Genomic DNA, 27415 nt, shown 5'->3' on the forward strand with positions numbered 1-27415 from the left:
GCCAACACTTCCCACCTAAGCCCTTTAACCTAAATACCAGCCTGTTAAACATTATTAATACATATACAACATGCCTCCATCAGGTTCTACAAAAGTTTATATAGTCACATGCAAACAGTCATGACATAACATCTACAGGTAAAATATTTACAGTTGGGCCCACACTTCATTAACAAAGCCCTAATCCCCCTTAAAATATGTGTACATAGATAGATCATCAACCTAAATTCCTCTTAATAAGTCGGGCCTTTTAGTGGCAAGCAGCAGCAGGATCAACCTTGAGGAATCTGACCGCTACCTGGAAAAGGAAAACATAGAAAATTTGTGAGCTAGTAGCCCAGTGAGTGACTATAGAATCATATTACACCATGCATTACATCATTACGAACATGTAAATATATCGATGAGCATCTCAAGCAACTTCCTCTAAACATAAACATTGATAACCATTCTTAAATATCATTAAACATCATTATTCCTTAGTTAAGAACGAGCATACATCGCTCTAGCTCCCAACGTCTGTTACCGGCCAAGAGACCCATACTTCGACCTCCCTTTGCTGGTATATGGCCTAGGGGACCCATACTTCGATCTCTCATTCAGAACTCCTACGTGCATGTGGAGTTTTCTAAGTATTGTCAACACCTTAGGTACTATTACCCAGATACCTTCTCCGTGTCCTTCAGTATTGGGTTATTTTCTAGCATCAAATTAAGCTTTATTGCATGCCATTTACACAAAGACTCATTCTATCATAGCATTCATCCAAAACGCATGCTTTAGCATAGGAACTTAACTTTTGTAATGAATTCACATCATACCTTGGCATGCGTTAAAACATATACAAGCTGGAGAAGATACACTATGCTATTCATTAAACATTTATTGCTTGAGGAAGTATAAATTCATCATCAACATCACTGTAACTTACATGGTCTTTTATGCATAAGTATTGAAAGTATTAAGTTCATTTTAGTCACTCACAGCTCGTCGGGGTTCTTAACGAATTATATGCCTCTCTTAGCTCCTCTTGGCCTGAAAGGACATAATTCCCGATTAGATTCCTTAAAATTCTCAGCAAAATGCTTCAGATGGTTCTCTTACTATTGAAACTTTCATCAACAAAATCAACATTACTAGCAAGATGATCATCATGAGCGAGATTTACCACTTCTAGCGAGATTTGTCACTTTCCAGCAGATTTGTGACTTTCCAGTGAGATTTGTGACTTCCCAGCGAGATTTGCCACTTTCCAGCGAGATTTAGATCAAAACCAGCGAGATTTTCATCCTTAGCGAGATCCACCTCTTCCTTATCTCGCTCCCACTCTTGCTCATTTTCTTATCTCGCTCACTATGGTGAGCTGCTTGCTTAATCTTCCCAAGCAGCTGCCTGTTTACGCACCGATTTCCTGTTTCAATTTAAAAAATTTATAACTCAAAATCTAGGACTTTTGTTAAGAAACTTCCTTTTACAAACTCGTTTAGAATTGAGTTACTTTCTTACCTTAAAATCTCAGCCCCAAATTCCTTGTAATTTGGCTTGGAGCTTCCAATCTTCTCCCCGGGCCTTGATTAATTCGAGAATCTGCCCCTTCTGCAAATTCTTCACTTTTTGTTCTTCTCCTTATGAGATCTTTCTCTGGAAAAATAACCTCAATAACTAGATTCTCCCAGCTTTCAAATGGCAACAACCTCGCTTAATTTGCTCAATTCATTTGCCAAAACCGAGCTTCTGAAGTTCCTCTTCCTTTTATACTTCCTATCGGCTCCCATGTTCAAAGGTCAAACCGCCACCTCATCCAGTACTTAGTGCTTAAACTCAACTACTTCCTCTCTAATCCTTTCTTTCTTCTTCTTCTTTTTTTTCCTTCATTTGTAATTTCCCTATAGCTACACCGTAAATTTTTCACTTATCAAATAATTAATATGACATCCTCTCTAAACATACTTATATAGAAAACGTAAAATTCGGGGTTTACAGAGTTATTCAACATAAGCAAGACAAGATAATTTTGAAAATAATCATAAAAAGAATAAGAAAACAATGAAGGGCTCAAACAAATAAGGGAAATCATAAATCAGTTTTAAAAAACAAATGGACACAAAAAGATATTCCACTATGATTTTAACGAAATATCCTTCTTAACCATTAAAGTTAAGAGTTTGGTCTAAATAATTGTTGAAGAGCACAGAAACAAATTCCGTCATTTGCATGAAGGAAAAAAAACAAAAAATAAAAAGGAATTTCAACAGTTTCATATTTGAATAGCTTTCAGCAATTAATGATAGACAGCTGAAAAGACACTCAAATAAATATGCAATTGATCTAGAAATTGACTGAAAATAGAGAGGATTGATGTAATACTCAATCCTGCCAAATTGGTTCAAATATCAAAGATCAAATATACAATTTGCATGAATAATTGTAAGAACAAATTCCCTTTTTTTCCCACTTATTTTCTTCCTTTTTCTATATCTAAGTTTGATCAATAAGATGGAAATAAGATAAAAATATGAAGAACAATGGATGAAAAGGAAATAAGGAAATGAATGGACAAAATTGAAAGTTTGAAAGAATTGCAAAAACAACCAATAAAGATAGAATCAGTTCTATAGTAGGTCACAAAGATGCAAAATTTGCTCTTATACCAAATGATAAGGCAATCTTAGCCCTAGACCAAAGATCCAAACTATTGTTGAAGCAAGAACCTGTGAGTCTAAGAAATTAACGGCCCCTTATACGAATTTAGATCAACCAAGAGAAAAAGGCTAGAATTATATTATCTCTTAGATTGAAGATCTAGAAACAAGATTTGAAAATATTGTTATAAATTGAGTCGATTCACAATCGAACTTGATCAAGTTTGGATTGAATTGCTTGCATGCGTTCTATCACAAAAATTACAAATTCAAAAGAAAAGTCTCAATATGATATATCAAATTTCATTCATAAAAAGTTTCATTACAGACAAAAGGTCATAATACTTTATATAGCCTTGTAGAGATTATAATCTATTTAATGTAAATTCCAAGAGTCAAAATAAAATATTAAAGGAGTTATCTATCTCCCAACCACTATCTTTAATGCAAACTCCATTAAAGACAACTACCATTTTTAATGCATTTCTTCTAGAAACATTGACTAGACATAAAATTAAAAGAAGTTAAAAAAATTACAATAAAAAAAAATGCTATGATAACTACAAAAATAAGTCTTCAAAATGCTTGGACTCATGAAAATTAAATATCTACTCTATGGTTAACTTCAATTGAGCAAACGCCGACCTCTAATGCTTAAAATTGTCATTCGTCTCTTGGACTAGTATGTAACACATGAAATTGAGGATGAATCGACCCTATTCAATCTTGTATATGAAGAATGAATGATGTTGAATCTTTGCTTCCTTAGATCTTGTAATTGGTTCGATCGAAAAGTGTGGAACACCATGATTCTTATCAATAGATCATAAAACTTGTTGTAGTTATCCACTAAATATTACTTGACAATAAACTATTATTACTTTATTTATAAACATGTTTTATGTTAGTTTCTTCAATTGTAATATTTTATATTTTTTAATACATTACATAGTATATATTTTACTTTTCAAAAAGTGAATTGAGTTGATGATATGACATATTGTAGTTCTAAGTGTTATTATATTGATTTAATATAATTTTGCTCTTTAAAATTCATATTTCAAAACTCAAAATATGAATATAATGAAAACATAAAATTGTTGTTTTCAAAATTTGTACGGTTTAAATCATATAATTCGAAAAACAGTTTTCAGAAACAGAATTCGAGTTGTTTGTTCAATACATAATTTGTTGAACTCGAATCTGGATTTTCTACTAAACAAACTCTAATTTTTATGAACCTAACCCAATTCATGTTGACAAGGTAAATCCTCACTTAAATATGAAATTAAAAATTAAAAGTTTTTTTTTAGACACAAAAAAAAAAAAAATAATTAAACAGACAAAAAATTGAGTAAATAGAAACAAATAGAAAGTATTTAGAAAGAGGAAAAAAAAAAGAAAAAGAAAAAAATGAAAGGATGTGGGTCCAGCGTATATATAGATACTCTTTAAAATGGATATATGACGTCATCTCATCTTCGGCAGAGGAAGAAAAAGCTCTCCGTTGCACCCTTCCCTCTCCCCCTCCCCCTCCGATCCATTCATCCATTTCTTCCATCTGAATCCGAGGGAATCCGGGGGCTCACATGGCGCTCTCTTCTTCTCCGGCGAGACGTCAAATCATCTCTCTCTTCACAGTCCTCTTTCTCATTTTTCTCTTCGGCATCTCCTCTGTCTTCGCCGACGATGTCTCTCTCGATGACGATTCCGCTCCCAAGTCCGGAAATTGCAACAATCCCTTCGAATTGGTATTTCTTTTTTCTTCCATTTTGTTATTGTAATTGTAGTATTTCTTCTCCTTTGCCATTCATATTGGCATCTTCGGTTTTGATCGTTTTATTTCGCATTGCATTTACTTCATTCGTGTTTCCCTTTATTTTGTGTCGATCTAATTTTGGATGGATCATCACGTTGTGAGGCTTGCCCATGATTTCTGAAAGGATCTAGCTAATGCATCAACAGCGAAATAGGGCTATCTTATGTGATTGAGATTACCGTTTTGAGTTTCATTCGCGTTTGTTTTCAGGACTACCAATGGATGCAAAGTAATTGCTTTCGCTTTTTTTTTTTTTTTTTTTTTTTTGAGGGGGGGGAATAATTTTGATCTCAACTGTACTTTTCAATAGCGATTCTTGTAAAAGTGGTTTGGATCAATAAGCTTTGGTATCTCCTTTCTACTTGGAAGATATCAGGAGGGTGGTTTTGGGTTTGAAAGGAATAAAACTCCATTTCCAGTTGCTTCACTATTGCCTTCTACTAGGATGACTGGGATTGCATTAAGGATGATTTCTAAAAGGTCTTTCGTGAATTTTATGAGATGCTTTCTCGGCACTTCCTTGAATAAAATCTATGGTTGCTTGGAAAGGGGGAGGAAAGCCAAGCATTTCAAGTCCGTTAGTCTGATTACGACGGGTATATGAAATTATTGCTAAGGTCTTGGCCGATAGATTAAGGAAAGTCCTTGGGGACAAATTTTTGTTTCAAGCTCTTATTGCTAATCGGTAAGGACTTCCTTTTGCACTGAAAAGGAAGAGTCTTGGCCAATTTCTTATTCTTAAGGAGTCTTACTGACATAATTAGCACACTCTTTATGGATTTTGGGTGGGGAAGGATAGGATGGCATACATTTATTGGATAGTTTGATGAGGACCTGATCTTTTTCTTTTGCATTGACAAGTAAGAGTTTTTTGTTTTTTGTTTTGTGTTTTGTGTGTGTGCGTGTTTTTTTTTCTTTCTTTGTGAAAAGGATACCACACTTTTCGTTAAGAAAATGAAAAGAGACTAATGCTCGAAGATACTAAAAGCCAAAAGAAACAAAAACGAGCAGGATGAAACAACACAAAGTGGTAACAAGGTCAAAGTATAAAAGAAAGGAAACTAAAAAAGAGATATGAAACACTTCCAGCTCCTACTGATATCTTGAATTGAAAGCCCTTTGATTTTTTTTTCCTTTCTGGAGAGAGAACACCATTATGAAAACTTTAAACGAGTTGATTAAAAATTTTCATGCTGCAAATGAGAAGATCCCTGAAAAATACGCCGATTTCTTTCCATCCATAGCCTAGAAAAAAGGCATTTTATTGCATTAATCCAAAGCAAAGAGGCAGCCGAGCTTAAAACAGAACCACATAGAATCTGCAATAGGTCATACTTTAAATTGGATGTGAGTGTCCATTGGTAGCCAAACATATGAAATAATTGGACCAACACCATAATGTAAGGATACTCCCTTACTTTGTGATATTTAACTTCATAATAAGCAATACAGGGGATTCCTTCAACAAAACTAACAAGAACTACACAAGATAAACCTTCAACCAAACACGAAAGGGCTGAGCTTTCCCAACCAAGAACTATTGTTCATATAGAAAATTGAAGATAACTAACCTTAGCCAAACAAAACACTTAAGTACCGACATTCCCTTGTTGCATGAACTTTCGGCACCACAGCCAACTACTTACTTGTCTAGGACGTAATTCTGTTCCTACCCCTTCTCTTATAAACCTTCTTAATTGGAGGCCTAGCATTACCTCATGCAGAAGAGCCACCTTGTCCTCAAGGAGGAAATCAGGGAACTGACCTATAAACAAAGCATAGGACTCCTGTCTAGCTTCATGATCTGGCTGATTTTTCCTGCGAACTAGGCATTCCTAATCCTTCTCAGTGTCATTCCAGCACATTTGGATCACCTTGTGAGGTTCCAAAACCCATTCCAACTGATCATTCAATAAGGATAAATCTTGTTGCACCACATGGTGTGTGCCCACAACCTTTTTCAATTGGGACACATGAATCACTGGGTGAATCTGGGCTGAGGATGGTAGATCAAGGAGATAAGTGACTTCGCCTACCCGACCTAAGACTCGGAATGGCCCAAAAAATTTGGGAGATAGTTTTTCACACCTCTTATATGCTAAAGATTGCTGTCAATAAGGACGAATTTTCAAATAAACCCAATTTCCGGTTTCAAACACTACATCTTGATGGTGAGCATGCAAACTTCCTCATATATTCTTGGTTGTGAGTCAGGTGATCCTTGAGAGCCACAAGTGCCAAATCCCTGTCTTGTAATTGCGTTTCCACATAATCATTAGGGGTATTGTTGTTGTCCCCATATGATATCACTGGGATGGGAGCGACCATAGACAATCATGAAGGGGGTAGAATTGGTGGAGGCACGATAAGTCGTGTTATACCAGAATTCAGCCCAAGGCAACCATGAATTCCATGACTTAGGTTTTTCACTGCAGGAGAAGATCCATTGGCAAAGAAGTAGGAAGTAGTAATGGATATTTCAAGTCTTTGGCTTGCTATGATGGAAGAAGGTATTATTCATCTGTTTTTTAGTGTAAAGGGAAACTTTCTTGAACATATGGTTTGAAGAGATTGGGAGTTTATTTATGGCTATAGTAGGTTATGAGAGGAAGATCGGAGCTGGATATATGTTGCCGCCTCTGTTTCAACTCTTGTGTTTAATTCTCTTTCAACTTTAATTTTTAATTTTGTTGTGGCATAAGCATTATTTTTTGTTTTTCATTCCTTTGGAGCTCCTTATTTGGAATGTATTTTTGCATGACAAGGGTTTATTTATTCCTCTTGATGGACGTATTTTCTTATTGAAAAAACTACGCTATAAGACAAGATTGACATGTGATTATTGAGTGCCACATTTCTGTGATGTTATTCTGAGGTCAAGCATTTGAACTTTTGAAGGCTTACATCATAGTGATATTGATTTCCCTTTGATAAATAGCCTAATAGCGTCTTTTCGCTGCGCATTCTTTAGGTCAAAGTTAAGAGCTGGGTTAATGATGCTGAAGATGAAACCTTTGTTGGTCTAAGCGCAAGATTTGGGACTTTGGTGCCTTCTCAGGCTGAAGAAGATCTCAAATTGCCAGCTGTTTATATGAATCCCATAAATGGCTGTTCTAGTTCTTCTTCAAAGGTAACTATTAACTATTCCTGCTGCCGTGATTGTTAATTTGACTTTTAGCTTTAAGTGATCACATTGACACATATTATTATACTTTCCATCAGTTCAGATGAATTAAATCATATTATCCTGCACTGCATACAATTTCCATCAGTTTTGCAGTTTCATAACCATGAAGAGATTTCAATTAAAATTAAACATTTAAATTCTGCATTTGAAGGAGTTTAGAGAGTGATAGAGTGAAAACGAGGGTTTTAGATTAGATCGTTAATTGGATGAAGATTGATTTGATTAAAGGCGAAACAGGTAAGCAAATGTTTTGTGAATACAGTACGGTAGGCATTAAATGGAATGTTGAATTGGGTTATTGAAGTTTGATTATGTCACTATTTGGAGATCAAAATACTTTTATTTTATTTTATTGTTTGATTGTTTTAGAGTTGAACAAATGACTTCTTTGTTTATTTCTTTATATTCTATGCTTCTTGATTCTTTTCTTTGTATGTTAGTAATTCTTATTCATTTTTCATGTGTCTCCATGTATCAAAGTTCTTTATGTTTCTACTTAATTTTTTAAGTATTTTAATGCTATTGTAATTAAATAAGGGGTTCTTTTCAAATATAGAAAAATGAACAAAACTATTTACAAATAATAGCAAAAGATTATAGTCTATCTATGATAGACCGCGATAGACAACGATATACTACTATCTGTCGCGGTCTATCACAGATAGATTGTGATATTTTGCTATTAGTTATAAATATTTTTAGCAGTTTTGTCATTTAAAATAATTTTCCATAAATAAGTGTATCCTGGATTTGAGGGAGTTTAAAGAATGAGGGTTTTTATCTTTAATTGGAAATAAAATTTTATCATCAAACTATCATAAGCATTTTGAGCCACGTGCATCACACGTCTTCCAACTAGTATAAAAAAGTGACATTATTATACATTTATGAAATCATGATGATGTCAATTAGTGCTGCTGCATAATTTTCAAGCATCCTTGGAAGTCATCTTGATACTCTTAACCCATTTAGAAACCTTGTATATTCATTTCCCATTGTTTCAAGGTTTCAATTGCTATTTAAACAGGTTTATGGACTTATCTAGTCCAGTTACTCGTGTGTTCTGGTCATGGAACATATAATTTATTTTTGTTTTTCAATTTAATACTGAAACCGTTATTGTGGTGGTATATATTTTCAGGAGTTTATATGTTGTTTAAGGTTAGTTAGTTAATTGATTTAATTCGACTTTTTTGCCCTTTCAATTTTTTAGATGAACTGTTTTACTTTACTAACCTGAATTGATATCAGATCACTTTTGTGTCTTCCCGAGCTATTAATGGTTATAATTTATCATTTTTCTCTCTGCAGCTATCTGGATCAATTGCCTTGTCTATACGTGGTGAGTGTGACTTCACAATTAAGGCAGAAATTGCACAGGCAGGGGGTGCTGCAGCCCTGTTGGTGATAAATGACAAAGAAGGTTGACATTTTACTACAACAGTGATACTATTTTATCTTGGGTGCATATTAGACATTTTAGTCTCCTAGATTTAACTTAAGGGTAGATTGGGGCTTTGATCTAGAAGATGATAGAAAAATTTCCAACGGATATGGGCAAGGTATTAGAAAATGCAAGAGTTTATGCATATATGTTTTCAACTAAGTTTATTTTCACAGGAAAACAATTTGGATCTTCTGTTATAACTTATATGCTGAATTGGGTTCTTGAATGATTTAAGTTAGGATGTTTTCAATTAATTCCAACTCCAGACAGAAAAATTGGTAGAAAAGGAATAAAGATATAATAAAAGGAACATTGAGAAGTGTGGGAAATCATATATATGTATATAGGTATATATGTATTTTGTTTTGGGTAAAAGAGACAATGTGGTGGCAGTGGGTAGGAAAGGCGTTCAATCAGTTGCGTAACTAACAAGTAACCCTTAGGCATTGAAGGGTTGAAAAATGAATAAAGTAGGTAAGTGGTATCGAGGAGAGAGAGATTTAGCATAAACTAAACAAGTGGCGTTGAAGAAGGGGAAAGTTTAGGAATGCACCTGTGACCATTGATGGATTACAAAAAGGATCTTCAATTAGGGTAGAAATACTATAATTGGAGGGGGGGAGGGGGGTGTGCATTAACACCCTTATAAGGCAGTACACAGAGTGTTTACGATTGTAATATCATGAGGTAGCTACCCAAAAATTAAAGGTAGGAAGAAGAACTCAAAATTTTCAATGCAGCATCCTTAGTACATTCCCTATCATTTGTTTGTTACTTATCTAGTTGCCCTGACTGATGTACCCATTCCCTATCCTTTGTAAAAATGGGTATTTGTTGGACTTACTCACCTTTACGACATGGGGCTTGAGCAAGCTCTTCATCCCTTCCGAGGATCAAAAACAAGGTTGGTTTTCATTCTATTCCTTGTTAGTTGAATACAAGATTGCTTCACCCCATCCTCTCACCAAAAATCCTAGTTACAAACTTACAAGGATGACGTCCAAGCAAATCCAATTGGTCTTGTAAAGCCAAATGGTCCTGCAAAGCCAATCCCCACTCCTCCAGTAACCCTCCATTTGACTGGAAGTCGATGGTTGTGGTGCAACAACACTGGTTACATGAGTAAATTCCCAGAATTGGGTAATGATCAGAATACAACCCTTTTAATGTAAGCCAGCCCCTAAACTAATAAAGTACTATGGCCAAATTTTTTTTTTTTGGGGGGGGGGGGGGAGGGAGGAGAACAAATGGGCTTCAATCAGCTGGCAAATCACAACCCATGTGAGGCCTTTGAAATTAAAATCCAGCCCATTCCAACCCAAAATTAAGCTGGATTTTTTCCATGATAGGTCCCCACATTCCCACACTTTCACGTGGGTAAGGAATCTCTCATCTTCTTCACGAGATTTCCAAGCATCGTCTTCCCCCGTGACTTTCTTTCCATCAACCAATTTATTCTTCGCCGTCGATGGTCTCTGACCGCCATTCTTCGCACTACTTTTTTACGAAACTTGCAGCCCCTTCCCCAAACATTTTTCTCGGTTTGTTTCCTGGATTGTCGCTAACGATAGGCTCCGCCAATGATTTGTTCAAGGCCCCATTCTGATCCTTCTGCTATCTCCACTCGTCCCTTGAGTCTATGCCTCTTCCAAGTTGTCGTCTCCGACCACCACTTTCGCGTACGACGATCTCTCCATGGAAATTTTACCCCTTTGCCTGGGATGCCTTTTCGACTCTCTTGAAGGTATTTAAACATCTAGGTTTTTTTGGTCGGCTGTTCTTTGCAATCGATGGCCCTCCATCACTCTCCATTAATCCCTTCTCCCATTTGTTCTTCTGTGATTTCTCATTTCCCTTCTCGGCTTTCTTCACACAATGATTCGGAGGCTGCCTTCCTTTTTCTCCTTCACTGCTTGTAATGTTTTTCTCCCTCTCGACAAACGATGCTGCAACTTTTTGCACAGAAAGAGTGTCCACTGCATTTTTATTTGGCTCCACTGAAGCTGGTTTCATCATTCCTTTTCCTTTGTTTGTCATCGTCTGTTCGGATGTCACCTATCTTCTTTCTGCCATCCATACGTCTAAACGAGATAAAATTAGACTTACTTGCGCCTTCATAGCTTGTACCTCTCCATTCAACTCGTTGAATCTCAAATTGATTATGGTTTCCAGCCTCACTTGTTTCTCTCCCATTTCCATCATCTTCTCCTCTAATGCCACTACTCTGCTTTCCATCTTCTCCACCATACCCAAGACCTATTGCTCTGATACCAAATTGATAGAACTAGAATATATTGAAAGATAATCGATAATGAAATCACAAGATAAACCAAGTTTTTGAGATATTTGGACCCTCCTAATCTTCTGATAACTCTCAAGCCCTAATGCATATTCCAAAATATTGCTAACCTTTTCATTCTCTACCACTTTATTTATAACCAACTTCCCTAACCAACTACTTAACTAATTACTAATATACCCTTAGTTTCTCTCTAATACCATTTCTATCAGATTCTTGGCTGAAGATTTGCTCATTGATTTAATCCATGCTTTCTTCTAGATGCACAATCAATCCACTTCTTTAAGATGCTCAATCGATCATGTGCAAAACATTGCTATTTCTTGGTGTAAATTGTCAAAATTATTCCATTCTTATACTTTTGATTCTTTTTTGACCAATTGGAGATGTCTTTTTTAACTCTTTTGGTTCAAGCTTCTTTCCCCTCTCCTTTTGTAATTTCATACATCAATGAAATTGTCTCCTATCAAAAAAAAAAAAAAAAAAAAAAAAAGCCTTGCTCCATGTTTACAACCCAAAAATTTAAGATTCTTTCTGAAGACACGCTGATTAAGTAATGTTTGGGAAATTCCGATTGGAATTTATGGATGCCTCGACCTTAGCCTCCTACCAACAATGACAAACAACAAAGTCTCGATATTTATAACCTCCCACCATTACCATGAAAACGATAGGGTCTCCAAACTCATCGGTGACAGACGTGGAGGATTTGTTTGCTCGTCAACCCAAACTAACGGGGGCATAAACCTCCAAGCCGTGCAATTGAAGGTCCTCCCGAGCATAGTGGGCCTCATTCTACCCACCTAATATTGCCTTGAGAGCTAATTGGATTGAAAATTATGGTGAAAAAAAACACCAAAGCAACGTCAACCTACCCCATTATTATGCCTGGCCGCACAAAGTCTCCCTCTCCTTCATTTAACCAACCCTCTCTCTCGATTCTAACTTTCCGAGAGGCCCATCCAACCTCATCGAAGGCAGCAAGCATTACACAACCTTGAAGAGCCCAACCCATGTTTTTTCACAAATACATATCTTACTAGCCCAATTCCCCCAAAGAACAATTTTGCGCCCCATCCATCGGACAATGCTGTGTTTAGCAATGACCCTGAAGAATCTCACCATCCTTTATGTATCCTCTCGCCGATCCCGAATGACCTGAATAGCCTATCCAACAGCCTATTCCACCGATTCTGCTGACACAACATCCAGTCCATAATACCCCATCAACCTCTACACATTCCCCCTTGAACCTATGTGACATGGCCACTATTTTCTCGGAGCATGGATTGTGTATTATGGCCATTCCTCTGCTTCCTCCTCCTAAGGCTAAAATGTCTCACACCAGCACCAGAAAATGCAACAAATTATCATGGGACTTACAGAATCTCCAATCCTCGATTTGTTATGACAAGTCGGTAACTTTATCCATTATTTGGGGGCGGGGGGTGGGGTGACAACTGACAAAGGTGATCAATGAACTTCCTATCTTGGAATGTTCGTGTTCTGAATTCCTGGAAGAAGCAGAGCCTTGTTAAGAGGTTGATTCAGCAACATAACCCGGGCATTATCCTTCTTCAAGAAACCAAACTATCAGATATTGATTCGTATATGATTAAACCCATTTGAAGTTCTTCTTTTATTGGTTGGGTGACGCTTGATGTGATTTGCTCTTCAGGAGGTATTCTTATTTTATGGTTTGCTCCTCACTTTACGATTCATGATTTTATACAGGGGCACTTCATTGTATCTATTCATGTTGCTATGGTGGATGGTTTCTCTTTCTGGCTTTCAGCTGTGTATGGACCATTAGATGGTGTTTATCACCCTATTTATGGTAGGAACTTGATGACTTGGCTGGTCTGGGAGGTGATAGTTGGATTATTGGGACAGATTCTAATGTGACTCGATGGTCATGGGAGAAACCTCACGTCCATTCTATATCCATCAGTATGAGAGCTTTAGTCAATGGATTTCAAATTACTAGTTACGAGATATACCAATGAGTAATGGCAACTCGACTTGGTCTAATTTGTGTATTGCCAATTAGTATTTATCTTCGATTGATCAGTTTTTGATGCTGATTTGTGTATTGCCAAAATTTTCTTTTGAAAAAGAAACAAGCCTTTTCATTGAAGAAATGAAAAGAGATTAATGCTTAAAGTATAGTGAAACAAAATAAGTAAAATGAAGTAAATATAACCAAATAAAACCCATGACTAGACTTGTCCAAAAAAGTAGAGGAATAAGAAAAGCAACCCAAAATGGAATAAGATGGCTCTTGATAGAAGACCACTAAATCTGAAACCTAGAAATCCGCAGTAGCACATTGTGTCATTGGCAATAAAAAAATCTGAAACTTAGAAAACCACAACCATGTGATAAGACCAAAATAGGTGACAGTAGACCAAAGGAACTTGTAGAAGTGAGAAACCATCCACGAACTTTCACAACTTTGAAAAAAGGCCACTCCCATCAAGCAAAAGAAATAGCATGGAGTTGCCAATAGAATTTGAAGTAGAGGTCAGAAAGCTCCAACAAGAGTTGCTGAAAATTTTCAATATTGTGCTTGGGGAACTTTTTTGCATAGAAGCTTCTCCCTTCAAATTGAGTTCAATTCTTCATCTAGATGAGCAATCCATTCTTGAAAACAAAACTTCAATTGTGTCATTGGCAATAAAAAAATCTGAAACTTAGAAAACCACAACCATGTGATGAGGCCAAAATAAGGGACAATAGACCAAAGGAACTTGGAGAAGTGAGAAACCATCCACGAACTTTGACAACTTTGAAAAAAGGGCCACTCCCATCAAGCATGAGAAATAACATCGAGTTGCCAATAGAATTTGAAGTAGAGGTCAGAAAGCTCCAACAAAAGTTGCTGAAAATTTTCAATTTTCTGCTTGGGGAACTTTTTTGCACAGAAGCTTCTCCTTTCAAATTCAGTCCAATTCTTCATCTAGATGAGCTATCCATTCTTGAAAACAAAACTTCAATTGTGTCATTGCCAATCAAAAGATCTGAAACTTAGAAAACCACAACCATGATGAGGCCAAAATAGGGGGCAATAGACCAACAGAACTTGGAGAAGTGAGAAACCATCCACGAAATTTGACAACTTTGAAAAAAGGCCACTTCCATCAAGCAAGAGAAATAACATCAAGTTGCAATAGAATTTGAAGTAGAGGTCAGAAAGCTCCGACAAGAGTTGCTGAAAATTTTCAATATTGTGCTTGGGGAACTTTTTTGCATAGAAGCTTCTCCTTTCGAATTCAGTCGAATTCTTCACCTAGATGAGCTATCCATTCTTGAAAAGAAAACTTCAATAAATGCTGTCGAAATGCAGGAGAGAAAAACTCCAAAACAGTCAATGCAGGCAAAAGAACTTCTTGGAATGCCTTGAAAATAGAGAATTCTTCAAAAAAAAAAAAAATAAATAAATAATGCTGCCGAAAGAACTCCTTGAAAAAAGATAGAAACCCAACAACTTTAAATAATATTGCATCCGAAACAAATACTCCAACAATTCCAATAAACATTCAACCCACATAAGTAGGAGACCATTTGCCTTTCCACAACCGTCTACAGAGGACCATGAAAAATTCTAATCTGATCATACAAACAATCACTTAACCAAAGGAGAATGGTGATTGGAGACTTTACCGGAGGCTTCAATTAGAGAAGAAAATTTGGAAGGGATTTGTGGTGAAGAAAGTGGAGAGAACCTTGTTTGAGCTGCTTTGCTAGCCTCCCTTACGACTGAAACTTGAAATAAACTATTTAGCTCTTCCCCATCATTCTCAATTTTAGGACTTTTCTTAACATTTTTTTCCATCAAATTAAAATCCAGCTCTTCACTACCAACACTTACCGTCGAGTCATCATTTGAGATCATTTTCTTCACTCCTTAATTTTTGGGACAATAAAGGTGCAAGGGTTAGATCGTGTTACTTTAAATCATTTTCCTTTGACTCAGACTTCGGTTGATATTGACTGGAGCCCATGCCCATTCCGATTTGAGAACTCTTGGTTTCAGATGCCCTCATTTCGGCCGTTAGTGGAATCCTTGTGGGTCAATAATCTGGTTGTTGGTTGGCCAGGACATGATTTGATGATGAAACTGAACGACTTAAAATTCTACGTTCGTAATTGGAACCTGGCTCAGTGTCAGGCGTCCTCTAATTTGCCATCCCTTATCTCTCAACTTCCTGGTCTGGATAATCTAGAGGATCTTGGCCACCTTAAGAAAATTATGGAAATTTCAAATTATGGATTTTTTTTTTTAATCTTGAGTGCATGAACGTTTTATCGTATATTACTTTTATCTAGACTTTGCAGTTTTTCATTTTGTTTTCCACTTATGATAAATTTTTCTAATGCTAGTAGAAGCATTACGTCTGTCACCTTAATGAATAAGAGCGGTATTTCTGTGTTTTCCACTTATGATAATCTAGAGGATCTTGGCCACCTTAAGAAAATTATGGAAATTTCAAATTATGGATTTTTTTTTTTTAAAAAAAATCTTGAGTGCATGAACGTTTTATCGTATATTACTTTCATCTAGACTTTGCAGTTTTTCATTTTGTTTCCACTTAATGCTAGTAGAAGCATTATGTCTGTCACCTTAATGAATAAGAGCGGTATTTCTGTGTATTCTTTCATTTTTATTCAAGGAAAGTGCTGTTTTTTCATTAAAAAAAAAAAAAAGAACTGTAGTTTAGCATGAGTGTTTTTGACTCTCCATCTATGTTTATAATGATTGGTTGAATGATCCAAAAATGTAATTCAAATCTATATAGAAGTCAACAGCCTACATTTTCTGATGGATTTATCAACTTAATTTTAGATAATGAATTTGGAATCTGTTTTTCTGTTCATTTAGATCTTTACAAGATGGTCTGTTCTGAAAAAGACACTGCTCTCAATATTTCAATTCCTGTTGTGATGCTTCCCAAGTCCAGCGGAGATGCTCTTAACAAATTAATAACTGACGGAAAGAGAGGTGAGTCTTTATATTTATGCAGTTTCAAGGTTCATTGGAAAGAACTATCTGTGTATGTGCTCTTTTTTTGAAACTAGAAACAAACTTTCCATTAATATAATGAAAAGAGATTATTGCTCAAAAGATATAAACTCTGAAAAGGAGCAAAGAAAGCTTAAAGAAACATAAAATCTTAAAAAAAAAAGTGTGAGAAATAAAGGCATTTCCATTTAGGCAATTATCGTGAATAGAAAACCCCCCAAATAATTTGGAAAACCAAGTAAATGTCTTCAAACGAGCTAATTCAAAACGTTGAAATCCAAGCAGATGTTTATCATGGAAGATACGTCAATTTCTTTCCAACCAAAGTTTCCATTTAGGCAAATGTCGTGAATAGAAAACCCCCAATTGTTTTAATTGTGATGATGGTGCAATGGGTATGTCAACCTAATTGAGATAACCGGGTGCACCTACTGATCCCTAGTTCTTGTTGTTTCCTAGTTTCTTGCAATTCGGGCTTTAACCTCTTTTCATTTCATCAATGAAAAGTGTTGTTTCGGTTTCCAAAAAGAAAAAAAACTGTGTTTATCCAGAGTAATCTGGCTTTGGGATGTAGCAAGATTCCATTGAGCAATGCTGAAACATTATTTCTGGAAGTTCAAGAAACCAAACTCAAGCATCATCATTTGGTCCAAAAGAAAATATGTGTATGTGCTCTTGCTTATTATTTCATATCTAAGATTAAACCTTTAGTGAAAAGATGGTTCCTTTTTTGTTAATATAGATATAGATGAATATACCAAAATGATTGACCTGAATCCTGCTTAATAGGAGAGTACTTAGCTCAAAGTCCTTGGGATGTTTGAATTTTTTCTGTGGAATCTGAGCGAGGTGACCTGTTATAGGTGACACCATTATGCATGGAAGAAGGGAAGAAGGGATCTGCCCATATAACACGTTAAAATTGTCATATGGATGTATGAAGTATGATTGGAGGTGCTGTTTATTTGAACTCTGTCCAAGCTATACATTAAGCCTACTGTCTAGGATTGTTAGTGGTTGTTTAGTATGTAAATTGGTTTTCAAACCATATCTATCAACCAATGTTTGCTTATTGAGTTGGGGGTGAGACAAATATTTAAGTAATTTGTCAAGGACAAAAGAACTCATAAATCTTGTCTTGTAGGCCAAGGAGGCAAACAACCTAAGGAAAAATTTGGGCACTATAAGAGAAGGATATGATTTTTAATGGGGCAATAAATTGGGTTTACTTTTCCAAGAAGGGAATAAATTGGGCTTATTTTTCTAAGAGGGGAATACATTAGGTTTACTTATGGAAGCGATCAACCACCATGAGAATTAAAGACCATGAGAAGTGAATTTCTACTTCATCCTTTCTTTCTTCTTCTTTTCCTTCTTCTCTTTGAAAACACTGAGGAACTACTAGAGAATCCAACATAAGTAAAAGTAGATTTGTGTTTTTTTTATTAGTTTGTTATTTATTTTGGTATGTTTCATTATTCTTTCCTTTTACAATTCGTTACCTTAGTTGAAACTTTTCTTGTATTATATTTACCAATTATTGGGTCCTCTGAGAAACAAGACATAATTTCTCCAAAAATCTTATAGTAAACACCAATGTTTTCAAAATTGCATGGGTTGTGTCTTGAGGCGAGGCGGCCATGTAATGCCCTAGAGGCTTATGCCTATGCATGGTAAAAGTAGGCTTATGCCTTCGGAAGCTTTAATGCTTCTGCCTTTGAGGCGTGAAAGGCATAAACCTTAGGGGCTGTTTGACTTAAGGATTTCTAGATGCCTGGAAATAAAGGATGTCTGGGAATAAAAAATGACTGTGCTTGATTGTGCATGAGAATGCTATCAGAATTTTGTGAACAAAAATTGTTTTTATGTTTAATTTATGAAATTAAGCATGACCATCTTATTATAATTGTAATAGATTAATAATTTAAAGAATAAATAATATTCAATATATCAATAAAAAATTAATTAATTATGAATCAATAATAATTTTAATTATAAATATTTGAAGATTATAATTATAATTATAAATATTCAATATTTTAATTATAACTATAAACATTTTAATAATTTTATAATTAAAATTAATCAGTTAATGCATTTAATGAACGTCATATTAATTATAATCTAACACTTAATCATTTTTATTATTAAGTAAGCTCAACATTAGTAATTTCTTTTAATTAAATAATATGAGAAAATATATTTAAATGGACAATATATTATATAAAAGAGGAAGAAAATGAAATAAAAATATGATATATTAATAACGATTACTAAAAAGTATTTTGTAAATATGATTTGTTAATAATGAACGGAGTAATAAAAAACAATCACAATAAATAATCAATGATGATTTTGTGTTCATAATGAATGATCAAATTAAAATTAATCTCCATAAATTATTTGATTAAAAACAAAATAAAGTAATAAATTATTATTATTGAAAATGAAGTTTAATACTAACGAAATTTAACTAATCTTAGTTTACTAATTAAATATATTTAAGATATTATTAGTTAATAAATTAATAATTTATGTAAAAAATAATTCCATTCATTTAATAAATTTTTATTTTAAAAATAAGTCAAGTAAATAATATGATATATCATTATTGATTTATTAAAATAAATATTTATATCATTTTTGTTAAATTAATATTAATTAATTAATTAATTAGTTAACTATATTCAAAATGAAATTAGATGTAAAATGAAAAACAGATAGAGAGGGGAAAAGAGAAAACCCATAGTTTTGGAAGGGAATAGTAAATCCTTATCTGTGGGAAATGAGTATGCCTGTTGTTTATTCTCAGGCAAAGAGGTGAAAACTGTGAAACAAACATGAGAATTGGATATCTATGCCAATTCCCATGTAGAAAACCTGCCAACCAAACGGCTCCTTAGTGGAACGTGGGTAAAAGAACTAAAACAAATGTAGAGGGGATGTTGGTTGTGGTGGGATTCCATTTAATGGGATTTTTAATTATGAGGTGAGATGTTGGCGGTGGTGGGATTCCATTCAATTGGGTTTTTAAGGGAAAAAAATTATCTTGTAGGCTTAAACACTTGACACGTGTAGACTTTAATTGTCTTTATTTGGATAAGAAAAAAAAAAAAAATAGCAGACGGCAAACAAGTTAGCTTTCTAATCCATAAAAAAAGGTTAGCTTTCTTTTCCATTTTTTTTTCCCCTACTCCTTGTCCGCCGTTTTTTTTCCTTCTAATTTTTGTAATTTTTTCTGGTTTCTTTTCTTGTTCATTATCACAGCCAAGACATTCTTCATCTTATCTTTTTTGTGGTGCTGCAGCTACTTCAAACTTTGTTTCTACTATTTATATTTCTACAATTTTTCAACATATATTGTTTTCAATTCTACTTCTAGTTATGTGTGTTTTCTCAGATTTTCGTTTATTAGTATTATTTTTAATTATTTTGTTTTGTTTTCTTTCGTTACTTCCCTTTTCTTTGGGTATCAATTCTAATTAAAAAGAGAGTGATGTAGTCTTACATTATGGTATGGGTACTACAATAGTAAGCATACAAGGTTTTACATTTTATGATTATTATTACATTTAAACGGAGGCTTATGCCTCATAGTGCCTTAAGACTTATGCCTCTCCTCTTTATGAGAAAACACCTCAAGGCCACCTCAAGCCTTTAAAACAGTGAAACATTGGTAAACACTGTGTGGAAGGTGAAGTTGTGAATCATAACTGCATTTCCTGACATTCAAATAACTATTTTGTTGATAAATTTTGTTCTCCAATAACGTTTCAAGTTCCAATTACCTTTGTCCTTACAGTGAAACTTCTATTATATGCTCCAAAACGTCCAGTTGTGGACTTCTCTGTTGTGTTTTTGTGGATGTTGGCTGTTGGAACAGTTGCATGTGCTACCCTTTGGTCAGACATCACTGCTGAGCAGACTGAGGAGCGCTATAATGAATTATCACCGAAGGTACTCATGGGAGAACAAAATACTGCATTTAGGTGAAAAGCAATTTTTGAAAATTTGCTCACTGTTTTATCCACAATTAGGGCTCCAATTGACGCAGGATCACGCTTCTAAACGAGTACTCAGTTTTTGTTTTATTTTTTTTTCATGGTTTTCCAACTCATGCTTAGATGCTATATAGACTACTTTGCCATTGGGAATAGATGTTTGTTTCCAGGTATTAGCTCGAAGAACCTACAATCTGTATTTGTAGATTGCATATTTCTATGACATTTATAGTTTATGTGTGGACTTGAAGAATAATATGGTTTTTCCAGTCTTCATTTTACTTTTCTATCTTTCTGTTGGATAGATCTTCTTCTGGAATGACTTCTGTTTTCTCTTGAATTTATGCTTTGTTATGATCGTTTTTTTTCTTTTTTGTTTTCCTTTCACCAGGAATCTTCCAATCGTGGAGCAGCCAAAGATAACTTTGATGATGAAACCCTCGATATTAATGTTAGGAGTGCAGTAGTATTTGTCATTACGGCATCTAGTTTCTTGGTGCTGCTATATTTCTTTATGTCTTCTTGGTTTGTTTGGCTGTTGATTGTAATGTTCTGCATCGGTGGTGTTGAGGTAATGACATATTTCTTGCATGTACTTTTTGAGATTTGTGCTAAACTAGGATAGTAATTTTTGTTCAAATGATAATGAACATAATTTTGGAAATATAGTTTCTTTTCCTAGTTGATCCTCAGCCTTATAATTTCATATATTTATTTATTATCTGAGCAGGTAGAATGGTGCCTGAAAGAATCTACATTTTGATAGCTATGCTGTTATTTTTGTTTCATTTACTTTTAAAGTTGTTATCTTGTTGTGCTTCTGTATTTCTTCAATCCCTGTCTGTGCCTTTCTAGTTAATAAATGGGTATTTGTTTGTTCAGAAGGTAATTTTAGTTGTGAATATATCGTTTTGTGAATAAATTGTCTTCTTTAAAAAAACAATTTCAAATTTAATGGGAGTCGGAGGTTATAGGTCATTGAGTGAAATCAACATATGAATGTTCGATTTTATGAATTGACAAAATCAACCATTGTTTTATAAATAGTTTCAAATGTAATTGGTTTATGAGAAAATTCATTAGTATTGAGGGATTGCAACCATTTCTGATCCTCCTTTGGTTAATGGGAGTCGGAGGTTTACTTGGACCAATTATAAAGCACGAGGTAGTCTTGAAAAGTTAGGGAAGAAAAGAAAAACACCAGAGTTACGTGGAAAACCCTAGACTAGGGAGAAAAAACCACGATAAGAGTTTTTATTTTTAATTCAGATACATAGTACACATTACAGGGACAAGTATAAATAACCAAACAGTAAGAAACCCTAGACTGATAAAAGACCAAAATGCTCTTAGGGCTAAATTATAATTTCAACACTCCCCCTCAAGTTGGGGTGTAAATGTCAATGAGACCCAACTTGCTAATACAGGTGTCAAAAGTCTGTCTAGGTAACCCTTTGGTGAGAACACCCGCAACTTGTTGGCTGGCCGGAACATAAGGAATGCAAATGCTACCATTATTCAGTTTTTCTTTGATGAAGTGTCGGTCAATCTCAACGTGTTTGGTTCTGTCATGTTGAACTGGATTGTTTGCAATATTAATGGCAACCTTGTTATCGCAGTAAAGTCTCATCGGGTCATGAATTTCTTGATGTAGATCTACTAGAACCTTCTTCAACCAAATCTCTTCACATATACCCAAGCTCATAGCCCTGTATATGGCTTCGGCACTGCTTCTAGCCACGATACCTTGCTTCTTACTTCTCCAGGTAACTAAGTTTCCCCACACAAAAGTACAATATCCTGAGGTGGACTTCCTATCTGTAACAGAACTAGCCCAGTTTGAATCTGTGTAGGCCTCGATATACCTTTTATCATACTTTCTGAAAACCAAGCCCTTTCCAGGAGAAGACTTTAGATACCTCAGGATCCGTGTAATTGCCTCCATGTGTTTCATACGGAGCCTGCATAAACTGACTGACCAAGCTAACTACATATGATATATCAGGTCTGGTATGCGAAAGATATATCAGTTTCCTCACAAGTCATTGATATCTCTCTTTGTTCACAGGAACATCATATACTGACTTTATCAGACTGAAGTTGGCTTTTACAGGTGTATTTGCAGGTTTACACCCTGTCATTCCAGTCTCTCTCAACAAATTGAGAGTGTATTTCCTCTGAGACACAGAGATCCCTTCCATCGATATTGCTACCTCCATTCCTAGGAAATATCTCAAGGCACCCAGATCTTTGATCTCAAACTCATTTGCCACGTGTCGTTTAAACCTGTCAATCTCTGTTGAATCATCCCTTGACAGTATAATATCGTCAACATAGACAATCAAGACCTCTATTTTCCCTGGTGCTGACTTCTTAGTGAACAAGGTGTGATCTGAATGCCCTTGAACAAACCCCTGAAATTTAACAAAGGTGGTGAACCAATCGACCCAGGCTCTAGGGGATTGCTTCAGGCCATACAAAGATTTTTTTAATTTGCAAACCTGATTGCCGAACTGTGCTTTAAAACCTAGAGGTGAGTTCATATATACCTCTTCTTCCAGCTCACCATTCAGAGAAACATTTTTCACATCCAACTGATGGAGGGGCCGCCAGTCTTGATTAACAGCCACGGAGAGGAAAACACGAATAGTGTTAAGTTTTGCCACAGGTGAGAAAGTTTCTGAGTAATCCACTCCATACATCTGAGTGAATCCTTTTGCAACCAATCTGGCCTTATATATGTCGAGAGTTCCATCTGACTTGTATTTGACAGTAAAAAAACCCACTTACACCTTACTGTTTTGTGACCTCTTGGAAGACTAACCAGATTCCACGTTTTGTTAGTCTCAAAAGCCCGCATTTCCTCCATAATTGTAACTCGCCATTCAAGAATTTCCAGAGCCTTGTGCACATTGCCTGGAATTATCAAAGTATCCAAGCTAGTGGTGAAAGCTCTAAATCTTGTAGACAGGTTACTGTAAGACAAGAAGCTTTTCATAGAGTGTTTGGTGCACAACCTTGTACCTTTTCGCAGAGCTATCGGAAAATCCAAGGTAGCATCAATCTCAATCTCACTGATCTTGTCTGCCTGTTGATCTGTACCCAACTGTTGTTCATTTTCAGTCCCCTGAGTACCACTTGGCGCTTCATTACTGCCATCATCCCTGACTTCGCCCGAGTCCCCTACATCACCTTCAACATACTCATTGTCATTATGATTAGGGGTACCTTAAGCCTGAGCCGGTTCCGGTTCTGACTCTTGAACACCTTCCAGCAGAGCAACAAGGGGAACAATTTCGAGAACTATTTCCTTTCGGAGATGCTTCCTATAGTAGGTTATCCAAGGCACTTGTTTTGTAGAGAGGACAGGCTCATTTGTTTCAAGGATAGGTTCAGGAAACAAGTCTAACGGAACATAGTAGGTGGAAGTGTTAGCCTCTTCACTCGAAGTCTCCCCCTGAAGAGGACTAATGGGAAAGAAGGGTTTATCCTCTAGAAATGTGGCATCCATGGTGACGAAGTACTTTCGAGAGGAAGGCTGAAAGCACTTGTAGCCCCGTTGATGGAGGGGATACCCAACAAAGACACATTTTTGGGCCTTAGTAGCAAATTTACTCTGGTGAGGACCGTGATTATGGACGAAAACGGTGCACCCAAAAACCCTAAGAGGAACATCTGGGAAAAGGCTAGTGGATGAGATGGATTCTTTAAAATACTTTAAGGGGGTTTGGAATTTGAGCACACGGGAGGGCATCCAATTGATGAGATAGCTGCAGTAGGTACAACATCCCCCCATAAATACGAGAGTAAGGATGTAGGTATTATGAAGGATCGGGCTACTTCAATGAGGTGGTGATTTTTCGTTCGGCCACCCCATTCTGTTGAGGCGTATAGGCACAAGAATTTTGGTGGACGATACCTTTAGAGTCTAAAAACGCACGAAGAGACTGATTAACAAATTCCACCCATTGTCACTTCGAAGAATGGCGATTTTGGTATTGAACTGGGTTTCGATGGTGGTGTGTAAAACTGTTGAAAGAACGTTGTCACTTCAGACTTGTCTGCAAGAAGGAACACCCATGTAAGATAGGTGTGATCATCTATGAAGGTAACAAACCACCGTTTACCTGACACCATTGTGACATTCGATGGACCCCAAACGTCACTAAATATCATGTGGAAAGGCTGGGAAGGTTTGTAGGGTTGTGAGGTAAAAGATGCCCTAGGCTGTTTAGCACGAATACAAACATCACACGACAAAGATGACACATTCACATTTCGAAATAAATGGGGAAATAGATATTTCATATAATGAAAGTTTGGATGTCCAAGACGAAAGTGCCATAATAAGAAATCAGTTTCAGAAACAGTAAGAGAAGACAGTAAACAAGTGCTAGATAAACTCCTAGAAGAAGCATCCTCGGAAAGGAAATAGAGCCCCCTATTGTGTCGGGCAGTGCCAATCATCTTCCCCGAGCTCAGGTCCTGAAACGAAATATTATTTGGTGAGAACACGACTTTGCAGTTCAAATCTCTGGTTAACTTACTGATTGATAGCAAATTATATAATATTTTTGGCACATGTAAGATATTCTGTAAAATCAGTCCTTGAATTGGAGATAAGTGACCCTTTCTAGCAACGGGGGCAAATGACCCATCTACAATTCTTATTCTCTCATTTCCAGCACTTGGATAATAGGAGAGGAATTGATTAGATGATCCAGTTAGATGGTCCGTTGCTCCGGAATTAAGGATCCAGGATTCATCTTCCTCAGCAAAGAAACTAAAGGAATGGGGAGTACCTGATTGGGCAATATTGCCGGTTCCGACTGTACCTGGATCCACCTGGCTCGTCCCTGGAGGAGCACCATCAACTGTTTCACCAATGAAGGCTCGACTGGACTTAGATTCTGTCTCTTATACACATCTAGATGTGTATAAGAGACAGCTCTAAACCCAATGACTTGACTCCAAACGCAGCAGAGTCTAGGGCATTAGGCGTTGTACCATTCATAGCGCTAATTCGATCTTCTTCCAATTTGACCTTTGAGCAAACTTCCATCAGGGATGATATTGGTCTTTGTCCCAAAATTCGGCTCCAAACACTATCAAATTTCAAGTTTAAGCCAGCCAGAAAATCATATACGCAGTCAGCCTCCTCAATCTTCGAATATTGAACCCCGTCAACGGGGCAATTCCAAATTATTTCCCGACACAGATCCCTTTCTTGCCACAATAGTGATAATTTATTGAAATAGGTTGTTACATTGAGTCCCCTGCTTGCACTCATGCTCTTGTTTTCTCAATGTATAAAGGTGTGAAGCATTCTGCCTCTTCGAATAAAGTTTCTGGACAACTTCCTAGATATCCCAAGCTGAAGCTGAGTAAAGAAGAGGCTTCCCGATCTGAGGTTCCATACTGTTTATTAAAATTGAGCGGAGGAGGGAATTCTCCCCCTTCCATATACGTTCCCCTGGATCCCTAGGATTTGGTCTGGGTATCTCCCCTGTTAGATTTCTGAACTTGTGCCATCCCTCGAGAACCATCCTCACAGATTGTGACCAAGAAAAGTAGTTCTGGCCATTAAGTTTTTCGCCAATAGAAATTCCTGCAGAATTGCCTACAGAACCAGACATAATGTTTGCGAAAGGTAAAGTAGGGTAAGCAGTTACCGGAGTTTCTGAACATAACGGAACCCTCGGATATGTATCTGGTAGAAAATCAGTTGATGGATTGGCCGTAGATTTAACGGCTGCCTCCAAGTGCAGAAGTCAGCTGCTGCAGATTTGCCCGTTGTTGTTGAACGCTAACGGTCCCACTAAAAATCGTTATAGGTTGTTTCTGCCCATAGACCCTTGATGATATTGTTTCTGCTGGTGTGGGAAGACCAACTTGAGGAGCCGACTGACCAGAGGGTAAATAGTGGGAGAAAAAAACTTGCTGTAAAGGGTTGGACTGGATTGGGTTCAGTTGGACCGACTGGTTCGAGTGGTTTAGTGGGTTCTGGTAGACCGAGAGGCTAGGTAAAGAAGACGGAAGGTAGGCGATTTGGTTTAGATTCATCGAGGAATGGAAGGTCGAGGAGCTGGGCAATGAAGATGAAGGGGAAAAAACCGAAGGATGAGAGGACGACTGACCTGGAAAAGCTCTGCCGATTTTGTCTGGGTTGCGATCGGCAGCTGGAATGACGGAATTGTTGACGGAAGGCGCTCGTGTCTGGGTTGGACCAGCAGAGGGTGTTCGAATCTGGTTGAAGTCGTCAACGGCAGTGACGGAGGTCCTCCTATGGCAGTAACGGCTGGATCGACGAGGAGCTACTGTCCCGTGTGTTGGATTTGAATCGGTCCAAGTAATGACCGTATATATTGGTCGACTGTAGCCCTAATTTTAGCATTGTTAGAATTTTCTCCTGGAGTTCCCATCCTCTGCTAGAGTCGATGACTGAATCTCTTCTATTCCAGCGACATTCTCATCATCATGTTCTGATACCATCTTGAAAAGTTAGGGAAGAAAAGAAAAATACCAGAGTTACGTGAAAAACCCTAGACTAGGGAGAAAAAACCATGATAAGAGTTTTTATTTTTAATTCAGATACACAGTACACATTATAGGGACAAGTATAAATAACCAAACAGTAAGAAATCCTAGACTGATAAAAGACCAAAACGCCCTTAGAGCTAAATTATAATTTCAACAGGTAGGATAGATAGGTTGTTTTCTGTCGGATGGCTGGGAGCTTCCTTCGTGATGTTGGATAATTTGCAGACCCCAAACTTACTTCTAACCGTTGGCCTTTGAACCTTAACTCAGGGCCTCCCAGATGGAGCCCTTGTCCCTTTAGGTTTAAAAGCATTTGGTTGGAGCACTCGTTGATCAAGAAGTCCTTGCCTAGGTAGTGGCAAGTTGAGGTGCTTGGTTAGGTGGGAGGGGTTTGGTCCATGGGAAAGTTGAGAGGTCCTTAAAATCTTGGAATTAGGAGGCTTTTGGGAGACCAAGA

The 27415-nt window shown here is 36.5% G+C and overlaps 1 protein-coding gene across 2 annotated transcripts in view; it reads left to right on the forward strand.

Annotated features, from left to right (window-relative positions):
* Nucleotides 1-4106: 4106 nt before the first annotated feature.
* The window catches only part of LOC120076771 (signal peptide peptidase-like 5), a 39752-nt gene continuing 16443 nt past the window's right edge, over nt 4107-27415 (forward strand). For both annotated transcript variants that reach the window (XM_039030676.1, XM_039030677.1), the window contains exons 1-6: nt 4107-4393; nt 7433-7591; nt 8960-9071; nt 16277-16396; nt 20220-20374; nt 20810-20989. In XM_039030676.1, the coding sequence (XP_038886604.1) occupies nt 4232-4393; nt 7433-7591; nt 8960-9071; nt 16277-16396; nt 20220-20374; nt 20810-20989 (888 nt within the window). In that variant the 5' untranslated portion in view covers nt 4107-4231. The remainder of the gene's footprint in view (nt 4394-7432; nt 7592-8959; nt 9072-16276; nt 16397-20219; nt 20375-20809; nt 20990-27415) is intronic.

This window comes from Benincasa hispida, chromosome 4 (assembly GCF_009727055.1).
Source record: "Benincasa hispida cultivar B227 chromosome 4, ASM972705v1, whole genome shotgun sequence".
Lineage (NCBI taxonomy): Eukaryota > Viridiplantae > Streptophyta > Magnoliopsida > Cucurbitales > Cucurbitaceae > Benincasa > Benincasa hispida.